Source organism: Galeopterus variegatus, unplaced genomic scaffold (genome assembly GCF_000696425.1).
Source record: "Galeopterus variegatus unplaced genomic scaffold, G_variegatus-3.0.2 Scaffold750, whole genome shotgun sequence".
Classification (NCBI taxonomy): Eukaryota; Metazoa; Chordata; class Mammalia; order Dermoptera; family Cynocephalidae; genus Galeopterus; species Galeopterus variegatus.
This window is the reverse complement of record NW_007726861.1, coordinates 270,561-281,676: the sequence shown is the minus strand read 5'-3', so window position 1 is coordinate 281,676 and position 11,116 is coordinate 270,561. Positions and strand designations below refer to the sequence as shown.

The window sequence follows — 11,116 nt, the reverse complement described above, 5'->3', positions numbered from 1 at the left end:
CAATGTATGATGAAAAAGTTTTGCAGAATATGGATAAAGAACAGTATAAATATGTATGTTCAGTAGGTATGAGTGTCTTACATGCAAGAGTAACATGGTAAAGAAAAGTAACCATTTCATTGGATTGACTTCTGATGCAATAGAAGAGGAAATGAATAGCTAGAATTTACTGCAAACTTTTCAGAATTGTGGTTAAGATTCCAGCCTGGGTGTAAGATTGGACTATGTTATTTCTTAGGTTGTTCTCACCCTAAAATTATATGACACTGTGACATTTTAACATTAGAATCTGTATCTAGTTGGAATGAAAGGAATATACAGAATGTCAGATTCACCTATTCATATTTTAATTTGAGTTTCATGTTCTACAGAATATCTCTGGTTAGTCCTTTTTATACAAACTGCCATGAGTTTAGTAAAACATACTTACCAAGAATAAACTTTCTTAGAATCAAATGGTTCTTTTAAGATTTTGTCTTATTTTCCAGGTTTGATATTACTGGGCTTTTACCAGATTCACATGAGGATGAACCTGGAATTAAACAGGCAGCTGAAAATGGTAAGTATAGAAAATTTTTAAAAAGACAAAGCATTCTTAAATGTTTTTAGTAGCTTCATTGCTTGTATTGATACTGATTAAATATTAAATGGGTATCTGGTCTCAGGAAGTAGTGCTGTTTCTATCCTTTTTGGTCACTGACTAGCTTGTTTGCCATGATGTCCACATGGACTCAGCTGTCTGTGGTCAATGGAGGTGAGCTGGGTGGGGAGGAATGGTAGCTGTCATGCTTCAGCTCTGTCAGATATATCACAATTCTTCTTTACTTTATATCTGCAAATGGAGAAAATAGCAGAATGTTTAATAGTTATGCCCAGTTATCTTCATTAAGGAGATTTGAAGGATGAAAATAATGATGTAATGATAATAATCAATGAAAATGATAATGGTTAATCATAATGGTTAATAATAATCAATGAAAATGATAGTGGTTTAGTGTGGTTGATAATAATAGATACTACTGATTAAGCACTTAGCTATTTACAAGCTAGGTGTTTCTTGTAGATTACCTCATTTTACAGCCCTGTGAAGTATTTGCTCTGCTTTACAGAATCTCCAAAGCCTGTTCTCTGGTTAATATTACATTCTCCTTTATGAACATGATAATTCTGTTGGTTTTGTGGGTGAAAACCTAAAGAACACTAACTTGCTGGGAGATAACCTAGTTTTTAAAAATGCGTGGAAGCGTTCTTTTCTTTTACATGTATGTACTAAAAGATTTCCCAATGTGAGACCAGGATTGACCTCAGAATAATCTGGGTGGTAACTCCTGGGTATTTGTGGGTGGGAATTGGCAAAACAGATTTGGTCATGAATAGGTAGTTGCAGAACTGAGGCAGTGTGTACCTGGGGAGTCAGTACCCTGCCCTTTCTGCTTTTATATTTGTTTGAAGTTTTCCAAAACAGATTAAAAACCAAAAGCCAGTAAGATCCTTTTAATCTGTTTTAAAAGAACTATTAAGATCTTTGAAGCAGGGAAAATACATTCAAAAGACATCAGATGTTTGGGAAAGTCAAACTAAGAACGCTGACTTTTTGGATCATCAGGAAGTAGATCAAAGCTAGAATCTTAGAGCTAAGATTTTGTCTAAAAATAACTGATGACAACAATATGTACTCAGGTATGGGAGTGAGTGCTAGATTCTGTGGAAGACGGAGGGGCTGGGCCCTGTGGAGAAGACAGGGGGGCCTGGTGAGTTCCAGGATGGAAAATTCTGTCCTATGGATAGTGTTGGCCTATGAACAACTTGTCATTTCTTTCCTCTCCGAAGTGATGAATTATTGGAGAGAATTAGGATCAGAGTTAGAGCTAAGAAAAAAAGACCAAGAGAATGTGCTGCTCAACCCAGAAGGGTGTGCTCAGGTTAGGTTCTCGGGAGTACATAGTGGCCTGGCCTTTAGGTAAAAAGTGATTGAAACTAGAACTCACTACTCCACAGTTGGCTGCTGTCATTGTAGTTGTTAAAATATCTTTAGCTCAGCCAGTTGGTGTAATCACTACTCCACAGTTGGCTGCTGTCATTGTAGTTGTTAAAATATCTTTAGCTCAGCCAGTTTACTCCATAGGGAGTAAAGCTTTGTGAAACTGAGGGAAAATAGTCCCTGAAGCTCACACGCACCAGGCCCCAGCACATTCCCACTCCTCCCCACCCTCCCCACAGCTGGGCTGTTTCTGCCCCTTCTGCATCTTCTTGTCTCCAGCTGGAGCTTTGCAGTCTTCCCTAAATAGATCCCTCATACATGTCCTCAACAGTTCCTTTATTTCTTAAGCCTCCTGTACTGGTCCCTAACCCATTGTTCATGCCCCAGTTGGAGTACCCCTTGCTTTTCACACTAATTTCAACTAAGAACTAACCTTTATATAAAAAAAATAATTTTTAATTTGGACATTTTGTTTTTGTTTTTAAGACTAGCCAAGTGCAGTAGTGATAAGAGGGGGAGAGAAGAACTAGGAGTTTGATCTATGACTGTGAACAATTAATTGAGAGAACTCACTACCTTTGGACCAGCCTGAGCATTTGTTTTGTTTTTTTTTTTGTCCTTTTTTTGTGACCGGTAAGGGGACTGCAACCCTTGGCTTGGTGTTGCCTGCCCCGCGCTCAGCCAGTGAGCACACCGGCCATCCCTATATAGGATCCGAACCCGCGGCGGGTGCGCCGCTGCGCTCCCAGCATCTCACTCTCCCGAGTGCGCCACGGGCTCGGCCCAGCATTTGTTTTTTTTGTAGTGTTCTAATAAAAGCAGATTTGGGGTTTTTTTTGATAAACAAGGAAATATAAAGTTGGAAATTTTGATCTTAAAAAGTTGAGACTTTGCTCATATCTAAAAAATAAAAAGATAAATTTTTAAAAGGTACAGTTATTCCAGAAACCCAGGACTTATTATGAAGAAAAAGGGAATTAATTCCAGGAGTTATCAAGTTTTATAGTTATATGATGTATATCAAAGTATTTTGCAGAAATAAAAGTACTCAATTTTTATGCAATCATTTACTGGCCGTAGGAAATATTAATGTTGTGATTTTGTTTTTAATAGAAGAAACAGTTATTTTTTTTTTTTTTTTGTCCTTTTTTGAGACTGGCCGCACCGCGCTTAGCCAGTGAGCGCTGTGAGCGCACTGGTCATCCCTATATAGGATCCGAACCCACGGCGGGAGCGCAGCCGCTCCCAGCGCTGCACTCTCCCGAGTGCGCCACGGGCTCGGCCCAGAAGAAACAGTTTTAAACACTGTAAATCATAAACCATGTAATCCACTTCATTACATACAGTTTTAAAATGACAGCTTTTAGGTACAAATGCCTCTGGCTCATTGAAGAGAGAGAAACATAAAATGTGTATGAGCAGAATTAATTATAGATAAAAGAATATCCATCTCTTGATGAGAGAAAGAACAACTGTTAGAAGGTAAATAATAATAAATTATTGAAGTTTTAGTTTAAGCAGCACCTGCAAAATCTGAGAAATTTCATAATGAAAATACATTCTAATTTTGTATTTTGATGCGTGCTTCAAGTTTTCAATCATTTTTACCTTGAATATACGTCATGCTTTTCTATTATTAATTTATTCTTATTTTGAATTGTATCAATGGGCTTAATTTTGAAAGTATTGATGATTAACTTTCATGTTTTTAGTAAAGGCTTTGATAGATCAAGAGGTGAAGAATGGCATTCCTTCTAACAGAATTATTTTGGGAGGATTTTCTCAGGTAAGATAATATTTGGGTGGTATATCAGTAACATCAGTATATTTATCTGGAAGTCTGTGGTATCAATCCTTTTTCTATGGAGGAGTTCTTTTTTTAGAAGATGTTATGGATTCTTGACTGATATTCTTATCTTTAATGCGAATTAAGTTTGGATGGACTAGAAGTAATTAGTTTGTATTTCATACACTTGATTGCTTTTCTAGTTTTCTATCTCTTTAGTGGTAGCCTTCACCTTATAGATTGCTTTCAAAGTCAGTTTATTAAGTAAATTGATTGAAACCCGGAAGATATTTTCTTAACCGTAATACACATGCAGTTAGGTTTCTAAGTTACCATAGTGTACCCCTTTAATTAAACAGAACTCTAATAACACAGGTGTAAATCCCTTGTTCTAGGAGGAGACTACTGATAGGAATAGTAAGAAGACGAGAGAATTTCTTTCCTTTTTATGTGAAGTAGGTTTTATATATAAATATGTGATGCTTATTTTTGACACATTTCTCCCTCTCTGCACTTTTTCTCCTATCTTCTATACTTTTTCTACAGACACTGTTTTCTCATATTGACTTTATATCTTTAGTTTATCACCCATTCCCAGAATGCTCTAGTGTGTTATTTATAGACCTTCTAAATCAACAAGTTATTGTTCAGACTACCTTAATTAGGGAAATGTCAGAATTCTGGAATCATTTAGAAGATAGAATCCAATAGAAAGATAAGTTGTTGGGCTGGTGGTTAGCTCAGGTGGTTACAGTGCCATTTTGTAATACCAAGGTCAAGGGTTCAGGTCCCCTTACCGGCCAGCTGCCAAAAAAAAAAAAAAAAAAGAGGAAGAAGAAAGATAAGCTTTTGATATAATACACTAAAAAGGTGTTATGGATTTGATATTCATTGAAATTAACAGATAATGTACATTGTGACATAAACATGGGGACAAATATTATGTTTGACTCAAAATAGGTGCACATAGGAGTCTGTATATTTGAGATTCATTGCTGATAGTGTACAGAAACCAACTCCTAATACCTTAAGCATGAAGGAATAAGTTACAAGTCCGTGGCATCATATCAAGGAAACTGAGCCTGAAGATGAAGCAAGGCCTCAGGAAGTAGCCAAGACATGGGAAGTCATCAGAACTTTCTCTCCGTCTTTTATTTCTGTTTCTCTGCTCACCTGCTTCATTTGCCTTCGATCAGTGGTTGGCCATCTCAGCTTTTGTAGCTCAAAGCTTTTCCAGCTCTTGAGTTTGCATGTTACATTTCCAGTCACACAAGGAGACTGACTGGCAGTCTCTGAATCTCAATTCCACAGTTCTGGGAGAAAGAACATCACTGGGGTGAGAAAGAATCTCATGTGGCGCAGTGACCCATAGGGAGGGTCAGAGTGATGGGGCATCTAGATGGCTGACAGGAGCACAGCTCCCAGAATGCAGGGTGTGGTTAGCAGGGTAGGCAGATCTCTAAAGGTGTCTGCTGTGTAGTCCTTATGATCTTGAATTCCTGTTTTAGAAAATAATGCCACTTTAAGATTAGATTGGATGTTATGCCAAAGACTTTTCAGAGGAGAAAATGATAACTGTAAATTCAGAATATTCCTAAAGCATGTTGTAAATCCAGCAGTTTACTGTTAACTGTATCTCAATTCATCAGTCAGTGGGTATGTTCTCTTTGGTGTAGAGAACGTCCTTTAGGACACGGTAGGGTGTGTGTGGGTTTCCACTATTTGCCTGATTTTACTTATCAGCCACCCAGTTTGATTTTTTTATGAACATCATTAAAACAAGATAGCTGTTAAGTTCCTGTTGGCAGAGTTGTGTTCCATTGACTTTCCCTTCTTGTCTTTCCAGGGAGGAGCTTTATCTTTATACACTGCTCTTACCACACAGCAGAAACTGGCAGGTGTCACCGCACTCAGTTGCTGGCTTCCACTTCGCGCTTCGTTTCCACAGGTAGCCTGGTTGATGCACACAATATGAGATTACCAAGCTAAAAGGTAGCAGATATGTTGTGGAAAGAGTAATCCTTTTTTTTTTTAATTAATAAGCTTTATTTTTTCGAGCAGTTTTAGTTCACAGCAAAATTGAGCTGCAAGTACAGAGTTCCCTTACGCTCCTGTCCACACACATGCACAGCCTCTCCCACTATCAACATGCCACAGCACAGTGGTACATTTGTTACAGTCTGTGAACCTGCACTGACACATTATTGCCACCTAAAGTCCATAGTTTACATCAGTCAACCTTTTTAAAAGAATTTTCTTAGACTTTTGTGATGTCTTACTAGACTTTAGTCTGTACAGGCTTTAAGCTATGTACTGTTTTTACTGTGGATTGCATAGAATGGAATAAGAAATAGCCTTATATTGTTATAAATCTTACATTTGAAGGGTTTAATACATTTTAGGATATATGTGAAAATTAGGGCTAGTTTTAACACATAGAAATAATATTTTTGAATGTTCAGTATATGCAGTGTTTGATAGCAGAATTTTAGCACAGAATAGAATTTCTAAATATTCAACAGTGAAGCAATATAGCACACCTGAGGGGTGTGGCATTACTTTATTTTCAAATTCATTTTTAAATCTAGGTTTTGTCTTGTCGCTATGTAGTAACTCTTTGGTGTCTTGTGCATAGTAGTTATCGTTTATTAGTCCTCTTATTTAAATCAGTTCAATAAAAGCTGAGGAGAACATGATTTACCTGATTCATGCTTATAGTCATTGATTACCTCTCATGTCAAGACACTGAAAATAGAAAGGTGAAATTAGATATAATCTGCTTCAAGGAGCTGATTCATTGGGAAGACATAATACAAGGTAGGGTGATCATACATACTATAGAAGTTTCAAAAAAGGGATGGGGGATTATAGGGATGAAAGGAATTTTATGTCTTTGTCCAAACATAACCTATATTGTAGGTTACAATACAACATGTTGTATGTGTGTATCTAATCTACAGTTTTAAATGCCTGGCATAATGCTCTATGCATCTGACTAAATAATACTATTTTGTTTTGTTTTTTCACAGGGTCCTATCAGTGGTGCTAATAGAGATATTTCTATTCTCCAGTGCCATGGAGATTGCGACCCTTTAGTTCCCCTAATGTTTGGTTCTCTTACTGCTGAAAAGTTAAAAACTTTGGTAAATCCAGCCAATGTAACCTTTAAAACTTACGAAGGCATGATGCACAGTTCATGTCAACAGGTAAGTATCTTGAAGCATTGACCAGAACCATAGTGGCAACTTCTTCCATGTGATAGTTTTAAGATAAATAAATAACATTTGACTGCTTGGGAATTTAAAGGAATTAATTGATGAATTCATATTGAACCATAGATTAGCAGGTCATTAAAGTTTATTCAATTTAACTCAACAAATATCTACTGATTACTTATTACATGATTCAAAGCTAAATAGTAAACATTCCCTTTTATTAAAATTTATGATAGATTAATTAAAATTTAATAAGGAAGAAAGATGTATATCCAAGTAACTGTATGGAAAGCAGAATATGATGTGAGTTGTGTTACAAGTTTTTAAAAAGTACCCTGAACCCTGTAGTGGCCAGCTGTGAAATAATAAATAAATAAATAAAAAGTACCCTGAAAAACTGAGAAGGGTGAGATTAATATTATCTTAGGATGAAAGAGCTAGATTTTGAAGAATGGGTAGGATTTGGATAGTGAGTGTGCAGAGAATGGACTACAGGACAGGAAAACAAGCTGTCCAGTTTATGTCTTATGAAAAGCTGGGTCTCATAGGTCAGAAGACACAGGGAGCAGAGACTCAGTTATGGAGAGCTTTTACGTTGTGCTGAGGGAGACTTGTTCTCTAGGCAGCAGGAAGCCATCGACATTTTTGATTGAAGGGAGATGTGATCTGATCTGCATTTTGGAGACAGATGAGACAGAATCCAGTAGGGTTTAGAAATTAATTCTATGGGGTAAGAAAGTAGGTATGAGAGAGGCCTCAGATTTATAGCTCAGATGACTAAGAAGATGCCATCATAAAGTAGGTACAGGAGGGGTTTTCACGTAACAGAAAGGAGATAAAATCCTGGGTTTAGTGAATGTATTTGAATTGTTGTACCCTCATGATATTAAGATAGGATGTTGGAAATACTTGTCTGAAGCTCAACTCTATAAATAAAGACTTGGGATTATTACCAGTATCATTGATTAGAGAAAAATTATTGTGGAAGAACATCATGAGAAAAAAAACAGGGATAGAACTTTGGGGGGATACATTTAGATTTAGACTAAGGAGAAAAGGAGTTAGATGTTGAGAGTATGGGAGGAGAGAATTTCAGAGTGGTGGGAGCAGTGGCATATGTTTCAGAGGAGGATTAAGGAGAAATAGACCAGGAGGAAACCATCCAGTATTAAGCCACTGTGTGTTTGGATGTTTGAGGAGGTAGAGACAAACTGCAGTGGATTATGTGAAGTGGATAGGGAAATGAGGAAGTAGAGACGACATGTGCAGACTTTTCTGAAAAGGTTTTGGTAAAAAGGGAGAAGAGGTAAAAGGGAAGTCTCTTTTGGTAAAAAGGGAGTCTCTTTTAATGAGATGGGAGAAAGACCTGTGAGTCCAGTGAGGGAGGAAGAAGATGCAAAAAAAGGAGACGACATGTGCAGACTTTTCTGAAAAGGTTTTGGTAAAAAGGGAGAAGAGGTAAAAGGGTAGTCTCTTTTGGTAAAAAGGGAGTCTCTTTTAATGAGATGGGAGAAAGACCTGTGAGTCCAGTGAGGGAGGAAGAAGATGCAAAAAAAGAGACGATAATTCATAGGGAGAAATCTTAAAGGGATCATATAATAGAATTAAGTCCTGCAATGGGTAGTGCTTGCTTTAAAAGAGGAGAAAATCACTTTTAAATCAAGAAAGAAGAGGATGAATGAATATAAACAGAAGGTGTCAAGATGGAGAAGAGAGTACTTGGGAGCACACAGATGCTCTTTATCTTCACTAAAGTGGGCGATGTGTTCACCTGATAAAAATGAAGGGGCCTGGATAGGGTTGGAAGCTTGAAAAGGCCTAGAATAAAGATTGATTGCTAAGCAGTGAGGTGGTCCAAGCTAACACTGTTTTACAACCACTCAGCCTAGTTAAATCATTTGCTTTAGGGATAGAGAAAGTGGTAATAATTTTATTTATTCAGAAAGACAAGGGGGCCTGGAATCGTAGACTGTCCCCTACTGATATAAAGTACTGATTCCAGAAGTGTGAGAGAGGGGAGGTGCTGAGGGTCTGGAACAGTGGCTTTTCTTATGCGATTTGCATCACAAGTACCCTGGAGCTTCATAAAGCTCTATAGATGAGTCCTTGTGCAGCCACATTTGAGGACTGAATGAGCAGGAGCAAAAAGTGAGGAGAGGCGGGACAGCAGGAGGGTGTTACAGGAAACTTTCAGGACTTCAGGCATTGTAAAATAAGACAGTTTCATGCTGTGGCCCCTTTCTGAGTGACTAAGTTGTAAGGTCAAAGGTTCCCTGCATTGCTATTTTGTGGCAGTGAAGCTAAGGCCTTCATATACAAGAGCTGATAGCAGGAGGTAGATTTCAGAGATGCGTGAAAACTGTGAGCCAGATGCAGGAGGACTCCAGGAGAGGGTTTCTTCTATCATCAATCTTTGGTGTATTCATGTTCACATATTTCGAGGCCTATCTTAGGTATATGCTCTCTTTCAAATGGTTAGTTGTATATATAATTCCTTATGAATGGTATAAAATAGTTTATGCTATGGATTTAGCATTTCCTTTTAATGAGGGAATGGTAAAAGATAGGCCTTTCACTGATACTTAGTTATAATTGTACTTACACTGAGAAGTCTCAGTAGGTACTGTCACTTTTAAATCTCCCCACCCCCCAACGTTTTATTTTGTTCAAGTATAGAAAATGCAGATCATTTTCATGGAATTAGATAGGAGCTGTTATTTCAACGTACAGTACTAATCATCATAGAAAATACTGTGAAATTTCTGTTGGACCCTCATTTTTATGTCTTTTTATTTAATTGTACAAATGTGTTTTCACCTTACCTATGCACCATGGATTTAGTTAGTGGCATTTTAGTGGGGATTTAATTTCTGATTTATATAACTACTTATTAAATCACTTTATTCCAAACAGGAAATGATGGATGTCAAGCAATTCATTGATAAACTCCTACCTCCAATTGATTGATGTCACTAAGAGGCCTTGTGTAGAAGTACACCAGCATCATTGTAGTGGAGTATAAACTTTTCCCGTGCTCAATCTTGAAAATTCTTTTTGCAGTGTTAAAATGTTTTGCAAATACACGCCAATGACACAGACTAAATAATGTCTCCTCATGGGAAATTTATGATCTTTTAAGTTTCTATACATGTTATTTGTATATGATCCAGAATATACTAGTATTAAAATAGGTGAAGCAGCTAGCTTCTTTTTCTCAAATGTAATTCAGCAAAATAATACTGCAACCAGATTTTTTATTACATCATTTGAAAATTACTAGTATGCTTAATGAAAATTTGTTCAGGTATAAATGAGCAGTTAAGATACACATGATTTATGCATGCTGTGACTTAGTCTATGGATTTGTTCCAAAATTGCTTAGTCACCATGCAGTGTTTGTATTTTTATATATGTATTCATATATATGTGAATCTGATTGTAATACATAATAAGAATGAGATGGTATTACATTATTCCTAATAATAGGGATAATGCTTTTAAGTGTCAATAAAAAGTAATAATGCTTCCTTCAATTAATGGCCCTTTTGTTTTGGGGACCAGGCTTTTCTTTTCGCTGACATCATTTCTGCTTTGTATTCTTTTCTCTGGTAAGGAAAAACAGTGTGTTCTTTCTTTATTGTCCTTCATAGCAGACCAAATATTGCCTCCCTGCCATAGATACCTACTGTTGATACATGCTGTTGTTTGACATTCTGAATCACAGACATGATATTAAAATTTATTTATATTTTACAAAGAAACCAGATATTACTTAAAACTTCCTGCACCGCTTATTTCAAGTAACTGTACCTTTGTCCAAATTTACACCTATTTGGTTTTTAGAATCTTTAATCCAGGTAACAGAGGAATAATTCGGTGGTTTTATTTTTCTGCAATCAACTGAAAGGATAATTAGGTCATCTTCTAGTATGTTTTGAAATATTTAAGACTGATCTTCAAAAACTAATTTCTAAGATGATTTGGTATCTTTGTAGCATAGAGTTTAAGTTTACTTATTTTGTACATATGTTTGAAACCAACTACTGTAGAAAATCAGCAATCCATTAGAAAATTTTGGTTTACTTTTATCTGCCAGTAAACTTATTTGAAATTTTCACTTTAGTCAAAATTTTG

General features: G+C 36.6%; 1 protein-coding gene across 1 annotated transcript in view; it reads left to right on the top strand.

Moving 5' to 3' along the window:
• LYPLA1 (lysophospholipase I) overlaps window positions 1–10,589 on the top strand; it is a 33,100-nt gene extending 22,511 nt beyond the window's left edge. Inside the window, exons 4-8 of the mRNA XM_008572057.1 lie at window positions 489–559; window positions 3,694–3,767; window positions 5,614–5,715; window positions 6,797–6,973; window positions 9,896–10,589. Coding sequence (XP_008570279.1) covers window positions 489–559; window positions 3,694–3,767; window positions 5,614–5,715; window positions 6,797–6,973; window positions 9,896–9,949 — 478 coding nt within the window. The 3' untranslated portion in view covers window positions 9,950–10,589. The remainder of the gene's footprint in view (window positions 1–488; window positions 560–3,693; window positions 3,768–5,613; window positions 5,716–6,796; window positions 6,974–9,895) is intronic.
• Window positions 10,590–11,116: the final 527 nt, after the last annotated feature.